Source organism: Lactuca sativa, chromosome 9 (genome assembly GCF_002870075.4).
Source record: "Lactuca sativa cultivar Salinas chromosome 9, Lsat_Salinas_v11, whole genome shotgun sequence".
Taxonomy (NCBI): domain Eukaryota; kingdom Viridiplantae; phylum Streptophyta; class Magnoliopsida; order Asterales; family Asteraceae; genus Lactuca; species Lactuca sativa.
The window spans coordinates 39,644,496-39,665,144 of NC_056631.2; the positions used below are offsets into that span (position 1 = coordinate 39,644,496).

Here is a 20,649-nt window from a genome sequence, read left to right on the forward strand (position 1 = left end):
TTATATTCTGCTTGAAATAATATGATAAAATATGACCATCATTCTAAAAGAAATTATATCATCGTTTATTTAGACCTTTTTTGATGTATGATATTTATAATAAATTAATGGATTATATATATATATATATATATATATATATATATATATATATATATATATATATATATATATATATATATATATATATATATATAATCACATGTGATTTAATAGATATGATCACATGTGATTAAATACATGAGACCAACTATTGAGTTGAAAATATGAAAATAAACATTGTCCATATAAATCATATGTGATTAAATACATATAAGCACATGTGATTATATATATATATATATATATATATATATATATATATATATATATATATATATATATATATATATATATATATATAATCAAATATGATTTATGTAGATAAAATTCATTTTTGTTATTCTTGTGTATTTAATCACATGTGATTATATGTATATAATCACATATGATTTATTTAGACAAAAATATTTTTTGTCCGTATAAATTATATATATATATATATATATATATATATATATATATATATATATATATATATATATATCATATGTGATTATATACACGAGAACAACTATTAAATTAAAAACATGAAAACGAATATTTTCCACATAAATCATACATGATTAATTACATATAATCATATGTGATTAAAGACATAAAACAAACTATATAATTGAAATGAAGAAAATAAATATTGTCTACATAAACATATGTTATTAGATACTTGCAATCACCTATGATTATATGTATCTACTCACATATGATTTATTTGGACAAAATTAAATACATATATTCACATGTGATTAAATACACGAGACTAATTGTTGAATCGAAAAAGTGAAAATTAATACTGAAAATTTAAATCATATATGATTAAATACAGATAATCACATATAGTTTATATGGTTATATGTATATAATCACATGTGCTTTATGTGATTAAATACATATAAGCAAACATTATTTATGCTATTATATGCATTTAATCATATTAGTGTTGGTGGTTGTAGGTAGTGGGTGGTGCTTGTGGTGAAAGGTGGTTGGGGTGATAGGTGGGTTAGTGGGTGGTGGTGGGGGATGGTGTTTATATTAGGTAGTGGGTGGGTCGGTGGTGGTGATGTTGATGGGTTGGTGTTGATGGGTGGTGGTGATGGTTGGTGGCGTGTGGTGGTGGTAGGTGATAGGTGGTAGTGGCGTTGGTAGGTCGTGGTGGCATGTGATGTGGTAGGTAGTGATAGGGGTTGTGGTGGCGGTGGCGGGCCGTGGTGATGGGTGGTGGTGATCGGTGGTAGGTGGGTGGTGCTAGTGGGGGTTGGTGGTATGGGTGGTACCAACGGATGGTGATGGTGGTGTATGGTGGTTTTGGCATATATTGGGTGGGGTGGTAGTGAGGGGTGGTGGTAATGGGTGGTGTGTGGTGGTGGTGGCGGTGCGTGGTGATGGTCTTGGTGGGTGGTGGGTAAGGGTGGTGGAGGCGGGTGGTGGTGATAGGTGGGTGGGGGTGCTGGTGGGAGGTGGTGGCGGGTGGTGGTGATGGGTGGTGGTTGGTGGTAGTGGCGGGTGGTGGTCATAATGGTAGGTGGTGGGTGGTAGTGGTAGTGGTGGATGAGTGGTAGTGATGGCTGGTGGAGGTGGGTGGTGGTGGTGGGTGGGTAGTAGTGGTGGTGGATGGTGGTCGTGGTTGGTGGCATCGAGTGGTGGTTTTCGTAGGTGGTGGTGATGTTGATGGGTGGTGGTGATAGTTGGTAGTGATGGTGGTGGTGACGGGTGGAGGTGCTCGGTGGTGGTGGTGGATGGTGGTCGTGGTTGGCGGTAGCGGGTGGTGGTGATGGTGGTGGGTGGTAGAGGTGGGTAGCAGTGACGGGTGGTGATGGTGGTGGGTGGTGGAGTTGTTTGGGTGATAAGTGGTGTTGGTTAGTGAGTGTTTTTTAAAATGTTTTACTTATTTTTTATTTATATTAATATTATTTGATGATTTTAATTTAGAAAAAGTGTGTGGTCCAAATTTGTTCTCAGATGTTCTCGCAATAAAACAAAATTTCGATTGAACGCTCCCCTATATGTATGTGTGTGTATATACACCCACCCACACATACACACAATTTTAAAATTTATAAGGATATAAAAGTAATATTTAACGTTTGTAAAGATATGAATGAAATTTTCCCGTAATCTCCCTATTATAATAAAAAAAACAACTTTAATCTTATTTTCCCAAGTGTCACTCTAATAAAATTCTTCATGTCATGTATTGAGATATATTTAGGCAGGTCACTTCAAAATTCAAATTTATGTATTTATTATATGTTAAATTTGAAGTTATAATAACTTTAAAATTTTGGAATATCTCTTAATAGTTTATTTAAAATGATTTATTTAAAATAAGTAATTATGAATTTTTAATACGAAAGTTTAATAATTTTGTAACCGTAGTTCCCACGGGTTATAAACAAGTTTCAAAAATAAAATGCGAAAATTGATGAGATACCCTCACACAATGTTCGTGAATCAACAAACGATTTGAAGAACCTTAACTGATATATTCCTTAGTATATTCCTCACAGAGAAGAAAATACTTTCCGTATCTAAGCATTACAGTAAAAAAAAATAGTTCAGTAACAAATTCTCTCTCTAAAATCGATACATGCGCACATGTGATATATCATTTCTATATACACTTCTTAGAAAGGAATAATCCACTTGACAATAATCATAAAAAAAATAAGAGAAATTAAATTTCTTCCTATCTTTTATTTCTACAAATCCTCATTCTCAATTAAATGGTGACATGTATAACATTTAATGTTCATTTAATAAAATTTAATGATATTTTAGTATAGTAATGTAACACATGTGATCATTTAAATGGGCACGAAGATTTTTAGAAATAAAAAGTAGGAAGGTATTTAATTTCTCAAAAAAATAATAATAATAAAGAATTCTTTGTAAACTGAAAATGTTCCTAAACGTGTCGGTGCTGGCTTGGACTGCTTCACATGCATTATCTCGTAGCGTGAATCTTTAATCTCCAAAGAATAATCTCTAAGGTTGTTGGGTATGGGTAACATGTTAAGGAGTGTTATCACACAAAAGAGGTGTCACCGCACATGCCATGTCACACATGGTGTTATAACACCAATTGAAGAAATTGATAACATGTTATAACATCCACTATTTAAATAAATCCCAAAAGAACATAACATTCAAAAACTAAAACCAACATTACACGAGAAAAAAATGCAATAGTCCTAATTTTAAAACAAAAAACAACTAACATCTAAAAACAAAAAAAAAAAAACATTTTTCCCCAAATTATTCATCTTGGTTACCATCGTATATATAATTTGCCAAGTCTTCTCAAAGTTGCATGTGTTTCCGTGCGTCTTGAATATTATCGACTCTATCTAAATATCCCGCTATCACTAGTTAAAATTGCACGCGTCTAGTTCCGTAGCCGAATACTCCATCATATTTCGTCCTTTATCTTTAATCTTGGTTACCATCGCACATATAATCTGTCAAGTCTTCTCGAAGTTGCATGTGTTTTCATGCGTCTTGAATATCAAAGACTTGATGTAAATATTTCACTATCACCCGTTAAAATAACATGTGTCTTGGTTACCATCGTACATATAATCTGTCAAGTCTTCTCGAAGTTGCATGTGTTTTCGTGTGTGTTGAATATCAACGACTCTATATAAATACTCTGCTATCACAGGTTAAAATTGCATGTGTCTGGTTCCGTAGACGAATACTCCGCTATATTTCGTCTTGAATATGACCGACTCTATATAAATATCCCGCTACCATCGGTTAAAATTGCACGTCTGGTTCCGTAGCCGAATACTCTGCAATATTTCGTCATTTATCTTTAATCACCATGTGATGCATTATGATACATGCATACATAATATCTCGTAAAGTTTCGAAATGATAAGTAATGATGCATGTTCAATTATGTGCCATTTCGACTTTAGAACACCCAAAGCATGTTTCACATCCTTACGTGCTCCTTCTTGTCTTCTCTTGAATTTCTTTTCTCTTGGTTCTACTTCTATCGGGTGTCGGAACGCCTTCACGAATGTGGAATATGTTGGATATATTTCATCCGTAAGGTAATACCTAAACTTATTCATTTACATTCACTTTGAAATGAACATCCGATGCCTTTCCTGATAAAAAATTTGACAAAAATATTGGTGATTGATCAAGAATCTTGAACTCGTTGTTGGAACCCGCAACCCAGCATGTCAAATCCATAAATATTGAGAAGCAACAGCCTCTACTACCAACAAAGGCATTCCATGATGACCACTTGCATACCGGCCTTTCCACGCTATGGGACAATTTCCCCAGTTCCGATGTGTGCAATCAATGCTTCCAAAGATACCTAAAAAACCATGTCTTTCTTCATGTGTTGCATATAGTTGTTGCATATCATTCAACGAATGTTTCGACAACACCTCTCGTTAATCTATACAAACTTTCTCTTGCAGTTCCCTCACATATTCACATATAATCGTCAATAGAATCTAGTGAATCCCCATAAGCTTAATTGCAACAACACATATCTACAACACTGTAAATCCTTTTTTTTTTACCTCTAACATCATATCTCAACTAGAAAAAGTCATACCTAAATATATATTTAATAGGTAAAAAATGTATTTGTTTTATCTAAAAAGTTGCATTTATACATTACAAAATTGAAAGAAACGATATCTGCTTTCTAAGACGTTGACTATCGGTACAAACACATTTTTTTTGCAAACGAAACCTTCTTTTGAAATCGCTTTCCTGGTAGACACAATTGTCGGCAAAATAATTATGAACTAGACGTCGGTGTCCTTTGCAATTTCTGTTTAACATTGCACGTTTGGCTTAATAGAGGAGAGGAGCTGGACCTGGTTATATAGTAGCACGTTTGTGCTATACTCGTACATCAATCATCATTAGCAACATCATAGTTAGATGAGTCGAACGGGTCCATTTTTTTTAAATTGTGAAGTATTGAAGTTTTATAAAATGTATGGAAAGAAATAATGAGGTGAATGCTTTAGTAATTGATTGTATGTATATATAGATAAATTATAGGTAAATAAAAATTATTATTATTATTATTATTATTATTATTATTATTATTATGAAAATTGTCTGTTGAAACGATCGAATTCGGAAAATTCAAATAAATCAAAAGCTTTAAATCTCATTATCGTTACAATCCAACACCACATAACTTGTGGTGTTGTTTGCGCCGTTACTACGACGTTGAGGGTGTGCCACGTCGGCCATAACACCCCTTAACGGCCCATACCGATTTGTCTAATAACGGAGTAATAAGGGAGAGTATATTTACAGATAGTGATAGTGATAGACACCTGCTTAAGTAGACGCTTAACAAACTTAACCGAAACCATGTCCAAAACCACAATTTATCATTAAATGTCATCGTACCATCGAACCTAATACATATTGTGGGACCAACATTATTTTACCTCTAAAAATCAAATACTTATAATCGTATCTATTTAAATTGATTATTGCAATAAGTCAAATAATCAAATAATTGGTTCAAAACTCACATCAAAAAATTTTATCAAATGCACAAGAGAACTGTAATTCATAAAATTATGTATGCTTTTGTAATCTGACTCCTATGCTATAAAAAAAACTCGATAAAACAAACACTATACACTTTTTGTTTCTCTATTATCTTTGATACTTTAGCAATTTGTCGATTGGAAAATATGCTTTTGTTTTCATCACAGATTGGTTTTTAAACCAAGTTCTGATGGGCAACGATACTTTGTTTCTGATCGTAAGACAAGGTACTATTAAATTTCGCATGTTATATGGTGTATTGCAAACCGTAGACAACGTGAAGCATGTCGGTAGAGTTGGAGAAGTCCAAATATTCAAAGATGGTTATGCTGTCATCACAGGTGTAAGAAAATCAACTAACCTTTATATTTACAGACGATCAAATTATTACTGGTGATGTAATGTTTGCCTCAAAACACTTATTGAATATGGATCAGTCTCGCCTATGACACTTTAGAATCAATCACATGACCCCCTCACATTTTTAGATTACTTATACCAAAAAGTTTGTACGTTCGCTTGTTATGTGAGATAAAATTAACGTTGTCAATTAGGGGATTTACAAGTTGGGGAATTAGGAGGTATAATCTGGAATGATCCAGTTGTTAGGGGATAAGAGTTCATTAAGATGCTTTGATTCAGGTTTTGAGAGGTCAATGAGAGGAATCGTTGGAAAGATCAACGTGTTTTTGATAGGTTTAGAGGTTTTCATGAAGAAGTGTTCGATCAGAGATTTTGATAGAGCCACCATGGTTATAATTTAGAGGGCATATTAGTAATGTTGGGTAACAACAAACAAGTTAAACAATTCAAAAAATATCAAACAAAAAAAATTAAGCATTTCAGGAACTATTACAAACACTCAATGTTGTATCTCAATTTTAGCTCTCACTGAAAACTAAACTAGAAATTAACAATGAAGGAAATATGAACCTATTGAAAGGCAAGCATGTAAAACCCAAATTGTACTGGCACCATCAGATGTCATTAAGTGGCACCTCATTTCACTTAGTGGCACCTCCTATCACTTGGTGGCACATCCAGCGTATGACACTTCGTTGAGGTACCATTACGGCGCATCAATGGATGTTGTGGCACACCAGGAACACATGTGGCTCAAGGAACATGTGTGGCACATCAAACCAGCCAATGACACATTAGTCGAACATTAATACTCTGGAGTACACCATGTCCACTAGATTGGAGCATGTTCCTTTATGTTGGCACATCATCCTTTAAAATGGAACATCCTCCTTCTAGATGGCACATCTTGATTCCGAAGTGGAACACCATGTCTATAGGTCGTATAGCCTCTTCTTAAATGGTGTATCCATCATTCTAAATGGCACATCTACTCTTAAAATGGTGCATCTTCATCATGGATGGTGCATCCATGCTCCAAGATTATCCATTCTTTTCCCAGGTGATCCATACCCCCTTTTAAGATGACATGTTCCTTTATCACATGAACCATTCCCTTATCAGATGATCCATTCATTTGTCACATGATCTGTTCCTTTGTCACATAAAACTTTTTATTCCTAGATGATTTGTTCCTTTGTCACATTCTTCATCGAAATCCAAATGCTCTAAATGTTGGACAAGACTTCATACCCCAACAATCTCCCACTTTAAGTGGTGGGATGTTAAGTACACTAAGCAAATCACACCCTTTGTTTGCAAATAGAACATAATATAATGGTAAAAAGGGGTATCGATCCTCAGGGAAATGGTTGTATTCAATCACTAATGCAATCCAAATAAAAGGGAAGGGGTGATTGTTGGAAAACTAAAAGACTTGAATAACTAAAAAGTTTGCAATTAAGCAAGATGATGAGATGCTCAAATATTGGAGAGAATTTGTTAACCAAGGCAATTCAACAAAATGAACATTTTTGTGTTTATCATTAGGATTCAATTTGAAGCTTATCATTCATCCCAATTTGGTAAAAGGAATCATAAAGCATGATATGTCAAGATTCCTCAAAGGTAGTATCGAGGTTGGGGAAGTTCACAACACACCTTCTTAATCAAAATCAAGGATTCAATTGAAGCAATTGAACCCAAGAAAGTTGATTAGCCTTAAGAATGAAGGAATTCCCAAAGGATGTCAATGCTTACACATCCATAAAGGAGTCATGATCCATAAGCTAGAGATAAAATCTACCATCATAAAGCCCTTGTTCTAAGAAAATTCAACGATTCAATGCTAAATTAAAGAAATAAACCAACAATTGTTTATTCAAATACCAAGCTCATGATCAAAGTATTAAACAAACATAAGAGTTATGAGCTAGACTCATAAACATGAGATAAATGACAATTAAGCATGAATCCTTCAAAACCCACAAATATCCAAGGGTTTTAGCCCAAGTCAACCAAAATGAAGAGATTAGCCACTCATGGGAACAAGATAACAATCACAAAAGTGTTTTTGCATCATGAAACTAGCAATTACTAGAAGAATGAGAAGAATGTAGATCAAGTTCTCCAAAATTGTCTCCAAGGTGCTCCAATGGTAAAATTGAAGTGTGGCTGCCAAACCTAACCCCCCAAGGTAAATGATGAGCGAAATGACCAAAATGCCCCAAAGTGTGCATTTACGCGGGTACCCTCGCAAGTTTGTGCGACTACCCTCGCAAGTTTGCACGACTGAGACCCTACCCTCCTAAATGGTGATGAAACACTATTGCCTTTTTTTCTCCACTATGCCACCCGACTACTTAAGATTCCCTAGGTCCCCTTCACATCGCACATGATTCAAATTTGGCCAATCATCTCCATGCTTCAAATGGATAGTCCATACCCACTAACAAGAGTTAATGACCCATCTTCATAAGTCCACTTCATCTAAGTCTTCAACATTTTAAGACTAATTATTCTTTGATGGATCAGAAAAGCCCAATAATGCCTTAAAAGCCCACCAAGCCCATCTCCAAGCCAAACTGCAACCGCATCAAGACTCCAAAACCCTACAAAACACCTCAGGCAAAATAGAAAGTACCCGACATGATGCATGATAAAGAAAATAAAGAATATACGATGAAATACTAATAAAAAGGGTTAAAAAATTCTAAAATAAACTATAAAAAAGAAGGAAATAAAATAAACTATCATGAAGGCTTGAATAACTTCAATTGGCTTTCAAAATTTTCCATTCCTCAAAGTACTTTCTCTCTCACTCTCTCTCCCTCTTTTCTCTCTTTCTCTTTCTCTCTCTCTCTCTCTCTCTCTCTCTCTCTCTTTCTCTCTCTCTCTCTCTTGCCGGTCCTTTCTCTTCAAACTTCTAGAAGGGTAGTTGAAGCCATGAAAAAACTTTAACTTCTTAGTGGTAACCACCTTGGTGAACATATAAGCTGGATTCTTCGTTCCAAGTATTTTCTTCAACTTTATATTTCCTTCGTTGATTAACTCTCGAATGAAATTGTACCTCATTTTAATGTGTTTTTTCTACTATGAAACACTAGATTCTTTGCTAGGTGAACTGCACTTTGGTTGTCACAATGCAATAGACAGTCCTCCTAATGTATTCTATGTTCTGACAATAAAATCTTCAACCATATGAGCTCTTTGGCCGCCTCTACAGGAGCCATGTATTCTTATTTTGTGGTTGAAAGAGAAACACTTTTTTGTAACCTTGACACCCACTTGTTTTGCAGTGCTTTCTTCGTTGTTGGGAGCTTAACCAAGGACCATGTATGATTATTGTCAAGTGAGCTCAATTCTTTTTCCATGGCCTTCTTCCACCGTATGGGTTCTTTTATCCTTAAAACTTCTAGATAAGACTCATGTTCACAATTCTCTACCAGCAACAAGAAATTTACTGAAGGATAATACCTGACTGGAGGCCTTCATGCTCTAGTAGATCATCAGATGGTAGGAGCTATAGTCTTCACATCTTCATCCTCTGAATTACTATCACTCATGCTCCCACTATCTCCAGTTTCATTACAGCTCCCAATGCTTCCTAAACTTTAACCTATCTTTGGAGTACTAATAGGTTTTATGATGTTGTCACCTGAAGTTTATTATAACTCAACCAATTTTTCCTTTTGTAGTTGTTTGTTACCGTTGGAACTCTTGACAGGTTCATCATTGTATAGAGCATTCTCATTAAACACCACATCCCGACTTCTGATAACTCTTTTGTGTTTGTTATCCTAGAACCGGTAGACATCCCCAAATTTCACGGCCAGAAAAGACCGACTTGTTTATGCTTTATTTGAAAATCATAGTATATTTTTAAATAAATATATTACGGAATTTGTTCCCAGAAAAACATGATAAATATATTATCAAGACATTTCCAAATAAATGTATTTTGTTCATATTAAAACTTTGGGATGTCATCGTCAATACTAAAACATAAGCATAAACACATCTTACATTTATTTACACTAGTGATCTACATCTCCTTTAATCTCTCAATGTAAAGTAGCTTCGTATCGATACCTGTGATACAAATAGACTGAGTGGGTCAGGTTGGGAAACCTGGTGAGTACATAGAGTTTTCAACCCACAATAATATAATTATTATGTTCCATCACTACTAGAAAAACAGCCTTTTACGACGCTCATTGCGTGTCGTAAAAGGCTCAGACGACGCGCAAATACGCGTCAAGGAAGACCCTGTCATAAAGAGAGACGACGCGCGTCGTCTATAGATGACGCGCATTTACAACACTCATTTACGACGCGCAATTACGACGCACGTTTACAACATGCAATGCGTATCAAGGAAGGCCATGTCATAAAGGAAGACGACACGCATTCGCGTGTCGTAACCTTACGACGCGCGTGTTAATGACACACAATGCCTATCATCAAAAGCCCTTTCAAGAAAGGCCATCTCATAAATGAAGATGACACGCATTTTTGCGTATCGTAAATTTAAATGTTTAAAAAAATATATTTATATATTTATTAATTTTTAAATTAAATTTGCATTTAATGTCTCATAATAAAAATAAAATATCATATATAAAAAATACAATCCATTGCATAAAATTTAATGTCATACAATTCTATTTCTTTCAATATATAAATTAAATTTACATTGTTATTAAGAGGTTTTCCCTAACAATATAACCTAATACTACATTGCTATAAAGGGGCACCTTCTTGTTTCAGTAACTCGTCATCAAGCTGTCTGAAGAAGCTCTAAAACCCTTCATCATGTCTCTTAGCTTCAATATCAATCCCAAATTAGTCACGAAGAATTTGGTTTCTAGCATTCAACTTATCTAAACTTTTTTCAACATGTGATTGTGAACCAATAATACCCTCACTATCTTCTGCCTTCAACTCATCAAGCATCCTAATGTTCCAATCATCGTTAAATCCAGCATCCCAACTTTCCTATAAATCATAATAAATGAGATAAAAGAGAAAAAAAAACATGAAACTAAATACCTAAAATTATAAGAACTAATGATATTATTACCTCAACTGAATGATGATCTTGAAATTGTTCTTAATCAAAACTTTCCTGTAAATCATAAGAAATAAGATAAAAGAGAAACCACCATTTATGTCTTTGAGAAGTATTTTGATTTGTATTTATGAAATACCTACAAGATTTGGGGATTAGCCTGCACCATGGCTCGAAGTGCTTGAAACTAGAACACTAATATAAATTATATTTTTATTTTATTGAGATAATTAATAATTAATATGTATGTAGATATGGTTGACTAGTTTATAAATAAATAAGTAAATACCTGTGGACTGTTACGTAGAAAATCCAAGCTTCCAGCAGCACCAACAGGAGCATTTGTGCCCATGTCAGGAAGGCCCTAGACCAAACACGACAAGTTTACAATCTACAGGGTCTAAAACGAAAATTGAAAAACTGGAAGTCAAAACAAAATATTGAATACCTGAGGGAAGAGATCCAAAGGGTTTGAATTTGGTCCACTTGGAGGAACAACTGTAGCTGGCGGGGGCTGGGCAGCCTGCAGACCTGGCAGTGGTGAAACTCCGGCAGCTGGCGGGAGTTCTGTTGGCTCCAGTAAAATTATAAATTTAAAATGTTTTATATTTAATTATTAAAATAGAAAGAAATTGAAGGAGTTTAGGCTTACACAATAGAGATATTTAACAACTTTTTGTCTTTTTCTGGATTATTAAAAGCAACACGAAGAGCACGAACAACTATATCCCTATCCCAGTTTCCTCCTCCCATATCAAGAAGATGTTGAATTGTAGCTTCCAAATTACTTGATCGTATACATCCCCGGTCCTAAATAAAAAAATAAACATTATGACTCATTAATAAATAATAAGGACTAATTGTATTTTATAATTAGGTTATGAGAGAAATGCTGATGTGGCATTCACAACAGGTGTTGGATCGGAAGTTGGAGGAGAAGACACAGGCCTGGAATTGTAAATTTCACATACATTCATTTATATACATTTACATACTGCTTTTGGCTTCTCTACTTCCTTCCTATGAAGTAAGGTTGCCATTAATAGACCTAAAACAAATTAACTCATGCGGACCTGGGCTAGACCTTTTCTGATATATGTCCAGAAAGCACAAGGTCATGCATGATTAGCAACAGCACATAAATGTCTAGGAGCATAGATTAAAAAAAAGAGGCAGCAAGATGAAGTAGAAAGGAGAAAATATTACTTACAAATGACCGCAAAATGATGCCAAATACTGAAGCCAGTCTGATAAGTTTAGGCCGTCATCTTTTAGCTTCTCACAACCCCCTTGTACAAGCCGCTCAATCACAACCAAGGTTCTAAATAGCGTGAGGCGTGGCGTGGCGGCAAGGTCAAGGCTCAAGCTTAAAGAGCCATGGCGAGCCATGGCGTTTCTCAAGGCGTGATGTAAGGCGGCGATTTTGTATTAATTTAAAATTATATTACCACATAAATATAAATTTATATTAAATATAACTACTTTTTATAAGTGTTAGATCAATAACCAGTAACAAAAATTTAACGAAAACCACAATACCTATATCTCCGATTAGAAAAGACATAATAAAGAGCAAAAAACCGTGTCTCAAACGAAAAAACACGCGCCATAACACGCCATAACGCGCCATGGCGCGCCATGTCACGCCTTGCCACGCGCCACGCCTAACAGCAACGTTATGAGGCTTTTCGTAACGGCGGAGCCACGCCTCACGCCATGGCGCGCCTTTTAGAACACTAATCACAACATATTCCAAAATATCATACTCAAGCTGTAGAGAAAACCACCAGACCACAATTCAATTCCTTTTCAAATATCACACGCAATAAGAGAATCTTAAACATCCATCAGAGGCATCAACAGAACAAAATCACCACCACCACCACATGGAATCTGGTGGCATGCACAAATATCATATGTACTATGCTACTGTAAAATCAAACAATTATCTCCACAAGAACATGATGCTTTAACATGAAGATTTTGATACCAAATACCAGTCAGCAAAATACATAATGCATTCACACACTTCAATCTACTGATCAACTAGGAAAGCATCCTGATATACATATCACAAATTGCCAGGAATCATTACTAATTTTTCCACCATTCTTCCAAGTTGTTTTAGATACTTAATGCCTGACAATCAAACCTCATGAAAGCAATGGGTACCTGGTGCACAATTGTTCTAAGAACAGTCATGGGATTCGCATGAGATAATTTTGCCACCATTCTTCCAAGTTGTTTTAGATTTTCCTTTGCAAGCTGTTTCAAGATCTGTCTAGTGTCCAACTGTATTTGCAGATTAATCTAGAATGATCAAAGGAAGAAGGGACAATGAATCAAATTTTATATGTTGCTAAATTAGGGATAATAAGAGCAAAGCAAATAAATTGATGTTTGTTTTTTAAATAATAAATTAAATTAGCCTTTTGTCAATCCCTTTTTCTCTTCTTCAAACTCTCTGATCTAGTAGTGATCATAAAAAAAATAATAATAAAACCTTTAAAATAACAATATGTAGAAACTTTTGTGAAATAACAGTTTTGGGATTCTTGAGCTGCTTGTTTCGTTGAGAGTTCTTCGCCTAAATGAACAAAGATAAATGTTTTATCATATTGATTAGGTACTAAAATTTCTAGTCATTACCTTCTTCCATAACTTGAGTGATGATTTCATCCTTTTCCTTGAGAAGAGCAGCATCATCACTCTTTTTATTTTGCTCTCTACGTAGGGTATCTCTTTCCCTTATGAGAGCATAAACCTGCCAATATAAGGATTTTTTTTATCCATCAACAAGTGATATTTTAAATATTTTATCTTTCTAGCTCCTTAAATATTTCTCCTTAAACCAGTTGGACGAATAAATCTCTCATATTTTGGAGGTTTTCTTGTGAAACCTTGTCCTACAAATGTCACTTTTATGATCATCCTCTTCCATTGTTTCGCTGCAATCAATCAATGTAACTTATTTGCTTACAAACAAAATAGATGAAGAAGAAGAAGAAGAAGAAGGGTAATATAGTCAAAATACTCACTTTTTCTTTTCCCAGTTCTGATCACTTTGAACATCTCATCTTCAGCCACGGGTCTTACCTTGGGTAAAGGCACGTCCCACTTTCCTGCTTTCTCCTTTTTTTTTTTTTTTACTGTGTTGCTAAGAATCTGAATGTTTATTAATTATATTATATAAGAGAAGAGAAGAAGTGTTTTTGTTTATTAATTTAAGGAAAGGAAACAAACCTTTGCACGTGTTGTGGTTTCACGATGAACAAGATAGGCAGGAGCAACACATTCCTGAACATCATCATCCACCTTGTGTTTACTTGATGATTCTTCATGCAAGGCCAATCTATTATATTAACACACTTACAGCTTAGAAGGAGCAAATAAAAAGAAATTGATGCCATAAGATGATAATGAATGATAAAAGTAGAGCAGAGATACTAACGTCTTCTTCATTTGAGCCTTTTCTGCATATCGTTTCTTAGCAAACATCTTACCCTTGATTCCTAAAGCCTGGGTCAACCATAAAAGAAGGAAAATTTTTAGAATTTCATGGATTCCAATTGAGATTTGAGATTTACAATATATAATAATGGAAAAGTCGTAAAATCATTGTCCGATAAGAGAAAAGTCAACCGAACCATCAATTTCATTAGATCCCACCGGAGTATATCGCGATAGAAATCTAGTTATTGTATTTTTGTGTATGAATCGAAAGTCTTGAAAAAGGAGTTGGAATCGACGGTGACTGCTTGAAATCGAAAGTCAAACAAAAAGTCAAAATCGAAGTTTTATGTGTCAATTCAGTAAATTTTGACTCAAATTTTGTTCATGTTGATAACGATTGATGTAGTTTGAATGGAGACACTTCGTATCGATTGGGTCAAAGGCAGAATTGTAAGTTTGGAGTTTCAATTTGATTATGAAGTCGCCAGTTGAATGTGCATTTCAGGATCGAAAGTTGTGGTCAAGTAATGATTTTCGACGATTAAGCTTGAATTTCGATAGATAAAGCTTTACAGTATCGATAGTATTTTGAAGTTTGCGGTCGAACATAAAAGATTTGATTTAGAATCGAGTGTTGATGTATCAATTTTGGAAAATGCGATATCAAAATACAATATCGACTTTGATGGATTCAAGGAGTCAAAACCGATTTCGATGGTTCGGTTTGGACTTAAATACTTATGGAGTCGAATCTTATTTTGATTGATGTGTTCGAGTACTGGAAACAGAATTGGGATCGAATCATTCTTAAAGTCAAACTCAATTTTGACTAATGTTCATAGCTACCGTTACCATCGTTCTAGTGCCATTTCACGTACGAATCATTTCAAAAAAGCTAAATGAATCAAAATGAAAACAGAAAAAGAAATCCTAACCTATTGATTGAGGTCAATGTTGAATTCGTAGAAGGTAACATGAGCGGCGGTGATTAAGATCTTTTAGGGCTTGTAGCAGTCGTGGATGCTCTAACCATGCAGGGTAGGTAGGATCATAAACAAAGAGAAGATCAGAGAGACCGAGAGATGGGAGAAAAAGCGTACGTACCTGAGGTTTCTTGAGAGCAAATGTGGTATGAGGGTTGCAATTTGCCCTAATTGGCTCCCAATTACCAAAATAGGTTTGGGTTATGGTATTTAGTTGAATCCCCTAGTTTAAGAATGTTGCAGTTTACAACAATCTCAGACAAAACGGAGAGATAGCTTGGAAATCTGATAAGAAGGGGGTTTTCAGCCATGTAAAGGAGACGAGGGTTTTCAGCACAAAGCGGGGGTTTTAATTTTTGGGGATTTCATTTTCCCCCTAGGATGGAACGCGCGTTCTATTATTAGAGAGCCGAAGAAGAGAGAATCACAGAAGCGTGAAGTGTGGATTGAGTTTTTAAGGTTCAATGGCGGTGGCAGTGGCGATGGCTTAAGGTTTACAGAGAGAAGAAAGGAGTGAATGAAGGGAGATACTGAGTAGAGAGGGTAGAAGTGGGGTTCTTCAAAACTTTAGAATTTCAGACGATTTCGTTTTCCCCCTTTAAAAACGCGCGTTTAAGAAAAAAAATATAAAGCGACATATTTAGAGGACGCACATTTTATGAAAGGCGCCCTCCGCATTTCTTTTTTTTCTTTTCTGACACTAATTTTAGGGCACGCACAAATGCGTTTCCACTATCCTTCAAATTTTGCAAAATTGACATTATCTTTTAGGGCACACACCAATGCACGTCCTCTATCAACGAGTGTCATTGTTTGCGCATCATTAAAGGGCTGTTTTCTAGTAGTGCATCAAGCAAAAAACCCAATTACCCATCCCCATTATCTTCTTTATTCCTAAGTACCTTCCCTAAAGATTTATCCTAAGGGTCATCTCCTACATCGTATTTACCTCTCATCTCCTTACATTCCATTTCCTTATATGTTTGTTCCTAAGGATTTTTCCTAAGGATCATCTCCTACATCATATAGACAGTACTAATTCGGGGATTACTCCCTCAATATGTGTCCAGTAAGGTTTAGGGTATCATCGCATGAATACGTAGTTACAACATTGCTTGAACTCGTAATTCATTGTAAGGGGTTAGAGCACCATCGCACGAATACGTAGTTACAACATCGCCTGAACTCGTCATTCATATTATGGGTTTAGAGTATCATCGCATGAATACGTAGTTACAATATCGTCTGAACTCATAATTCATGACCTATAGGTTATGATCCCGCTGGTGTTTCCATATGACTGTCTAGAATAGTCTATGGTCGTCATCTATACTCTGGTAGATGACTACGTCGCCGGTCAAGGTTATGGTATATCCTCTCATCTCACTTCACCTATTTATCATCACCTATCTGTCATCACCTTTCTATCAACACCTATCTATCATCGCCCGTTGCTACCCAATATATATTTATAAGTATAAAAATATGTATACAAGTTAAATCACATAAACATGTATAAATCGTTTCTCCAGCATAAATATCAAGAACACAGATAATATGCACATATAACACGTAATTTATATTAAATACTTCATATATATGCGTAAGATGAAAGTAACTATGCACTCACACTAGTAGCATGATTTGATAGAATCTAGCTTGAAACGGTCGGCGGTTCGTGATCGTCGGGCTCGGAACGTGGAAACGCCTTCAGCAGACGAGAGAGAGAGAGAGAGAGAGAGAGATAGAGAGATGGAGAGAAAAGAATTGGTGTAATAAGAGCAAGGGCTGAACTTGCTATTTATAGGATGATTTTGGCCTCTCACATCGTGATCCAAGCATGCTCACGTCGTGAGCTCGATCCTGCTCACCTCGTAGACTCGCCATCTGCGTTCTAGGCTTGAATAGTGTCTGTTTGACTCCTCACCTCGTGAGAATTGATTCTCACGTCATGAGCCTGTTCTGTAGACTTGCCATCTGCATTCTAGCCTTGAAAAGTGGCATTTGAATCCTCACGTCGTGAGAATTGATGCTCACGTCGTGAGCCCAGTCAGATTAGGGTTTCTGACACGTGTCATGCTCTTAGACAGCTGCATCTTCGGAAGGTCATAACTTTTGCATACGAGCTCCGTTTATGACGTTCTTTATACCCATGCGAAGGTGGAGACATACTATACAACTTTCTTTTATAACCCTAAGGCTAATAAGTACTTTATAGTCAACTCACTTTTTACGATTCCAGGTGTTGTGCCAGTTTTGTCGCGAAACTTCGACAGGTCATAACTTCTTCATTGTAAATCAGATTTTGGCATTCTTTATATGTACGGAAACCTTGTGACATATACTAAAACATAGTTAAGGTTATTTATTCTAAATAATCCTCTATTAAAAAGTCATTTTTGATGCTTATCATCTCTAAAATGACTAGCCCAAATTTACGGGCGTTACAATACCCCATGTTGTCCAACCCATAACCTATAAAGGTGCCCTTCCTTTCCTTTTCCTCTAGCTTGTCTCTCTTAGAGTCTTTATGTTTGACATACAAGACATAATAGAAGACCTTCAAATGTATCAATGAAACCTCACAACCTTGCCATTCTTCCTCTGGAATCTTGAACCCTATGGGGACCGATGGTCCTTTATTGATTAGATATGGAGCCGTATTGACTAAATCTACCTAGAACATCTTAGGTAAATTTGCATGCAATCATATGCTCTTCTCCATTTTATTCAATGTTCGGTTCATCCCACTATTTTGAAAACCGGACAGGACCGGCTAGTTCAACCGGTTTACCCGGAAACCGGTAACAGATCCAGTTCTTTTTGTCAAAAAAACCGTTTGTTTTTAAACCGATAAAAACTGGACGATTCAATGAAAACCGGTTAAAAATGGAATGGTTGAACCAATAAAAACCGGCTCATGTATACCAAAATGGCATCTATACGCTGGAAATTTAATCCATGTTGGTTCCTTTTAATAAGGGACACCAGCCTTAAAACTTTCATTCAAGCTTCGATGTGGGATGAATTCCATTTCTTTTCCTCATATTATTAAGCCAGATTCCTTTACATTTTGTTTTCATGTAATTGATGTGGGATCAATACTCATAACAAGAAACAATCACATTGCCAATTTCCAATACTTTCCCTTCATTTTATTAATTAATTTTGTTTCCTCTTTAATTTTTATTTTCTAATATATATACTCCCTCCGTCCTAAAATTATTGTCCACAAAAACATACAGATTAAGGAAACATTAATTACCACTAACTTAATACAATAAAATGACAGTTTTGTCCTTACTTTGAATTTAATGTTCCATTAAATGCTTAGTTGGTTAAGTAATAATGAGGGAGTATTTTGGTAAAAATGTTATTTATTTTTAGAAGTGGACTATTATTTTGGGACAAACAAAAAAGGAAAGATGGACTATAATTTTGGGATGGAGGGAGTATATATATATATATATATATATATATATATATATATATATATATATATATATATATATATATATATATATATATATATATATATATATATATATATATATATAACACCCGGTCCCTGGTATGTTTTTTAATTAAAATGAACTCATGTTTGCTCTGGGACTCGGCGAGTTGGAGGCTCAATTTGTCGAGTAGACTCGACATTCTTTAGAGATTTAAGTGACCTAAAATTGAGGGTTTGTACCCTATTTAAACAACTTCTCTTTTCCCAAACCAGCCTCCATTGTCCCTCACACTTCCAGAAGATCTTAAACCGAAACCCTAGCCTTCTTTGAGTGCTCTTAAGCCATTTTTGTGCATTTTTGGTGGTTGTGAAGCTTGAGAAGAAGGAAGGAGCTTGGGAGTTCAAGTTGAAGCTAGTAGATCCAGAGATTATGTTCCATTTCTAGCTCATTTAAGGTAAAAAGCTTCAACCTTGACTTTCCATTTGTTTGATCCTCCTTAGGGATTGAATCTTGTCAATTTTGGGGTAATTTGAGGACACCTTCGGGTTTGGGGCATTATGTAAAGGAATAACTTCAGATCTGGAACATAGGAGGGTTATCATGGCATAAAGATGCCAACTTTACTGCCATAAGAGCCCCATGCATCTTGAAGACTCCATTTTGAGGAAACCTTCGGCAAGTTGGTTGAAGATAGGTTGAAGTGTTGTTGAAGGTGAAGTCTTCGAGCTCTTTCTAGACTCGAAGAGTAGGGATGAGTTTGTAGTATTCTGTGGACGTGGGGACTCGACGAGTTGGTAGACCAGCTCGGCGAGTCTGGTCAACAAAAAAGTTGACTTGACCAGGGTTTCGACTTTGACTTTGACTTGGACTTGAGTGACCCTTGTGAGGGTTATGAGTACGAATTGATAACTTAGAAGAGTTGTCGTGTAGGGATTGAGGAGTCGAGGAGAGTCGATTTTCACACCGAGGACAGTGCAGACACTACGCGACATTGAGGTGAGTTACCTTCCAATAGAAGTGGGTCTAAGGCACTAAGGCTGGACCACTAGTAGTTGATTTATTTGAGACGATTGTCTTTGTGATAATTGTCTAGTTTGCTATTGCCTAGTATGTTTATATTCTAGCATGATGTGTTATATGTGATAGTGGTAGTATGAGGGGACTAGTCCCCCGATTCGGTCGCTAGGACCGAAGGGTAGGTCAGACGCCCAGATATGTCTGACAACATGATTATGATATGATATTATATGCTAGTGGTAGGGGTGAAATAGTCCCCGTGTCCGGTTGAGATAGACCAGAGGGTAGGTTGGCACCCCATAATGGCCTGACATGGGTAGGTCATCACTCCAAAACGGCTTGACATGGGTAGGTCAGCACCCCATAATGGATTGACATGGGTAGGTCGGGCCCCCCAGAACTGCCCGACAATATGTATGTTGTTTGGTATGTGGTATGATGAGGGAACTCACTAAGTTTTGTACTTACAGCTTCAGTTTTGGTTTCACGTACCTCTTCATTTAAGGGGGAGGAGCCGGCGGTGTAGCAATGCATCACACACATGATTTCCGCATTGAGATTTCTAGGATTGTACTCTGATAATTTACCAATTAATATTATGGTGTTCAAGACTTGCGATCTGTGAATTGATGTTTGAAACAATTTTACTTATGTTTTCTGTGAACTA

At 35.8% G+C, this 20,649-nt stretch overlaps 2 protein-coding genes across 2 annotated transcripts; both read right to left on the reverse strand.

The window, feature by feature from the left end:
* Window positions 1-1,028: 1,028 nt before the first annotated feature.
* Window positions 1,029-1,733, reverse strand: LOC128128914 (extensin-3-like). Its single transcript, XM_052767662.1, has one exon. The coding sequence runs from the start codon at window positions 1,731-1,733 to the stop codon at window positions 1,029-1,031; it is 705 nt and encodes a 234-aa protein (XP_052623622.1).
* Window positions 1,734-10,848: 9,115 nt separating this feature from the next.
* Window positions 10,849-12,463, reverse strand: LOC128128915 (ubiquitin receptor RAD23c-like). Its single transcript, XM_052767663.1, has 8 exons — window positions 12,285-12,463; window positions 11,968-12,022; window positions 11,729-11,884; window positions 11,523-11,648; window positions 11,364-11,438; window positions 11,218-11,261; window positions 11,087-11,131; window positions 10,849-10,996 (listed from the first exon to the last, which is right to left on the reverse strand). Exons 1-8 carry the CDS (start codon window positions 12,461-12,463, stop codon window positions 10,849-10,851), a joined length of 828 nt encoding a protein of 275 aa, XP_052623623.1.
* Window positions 12,464-20,649: the final 8,186 nt, after the last annotated feature.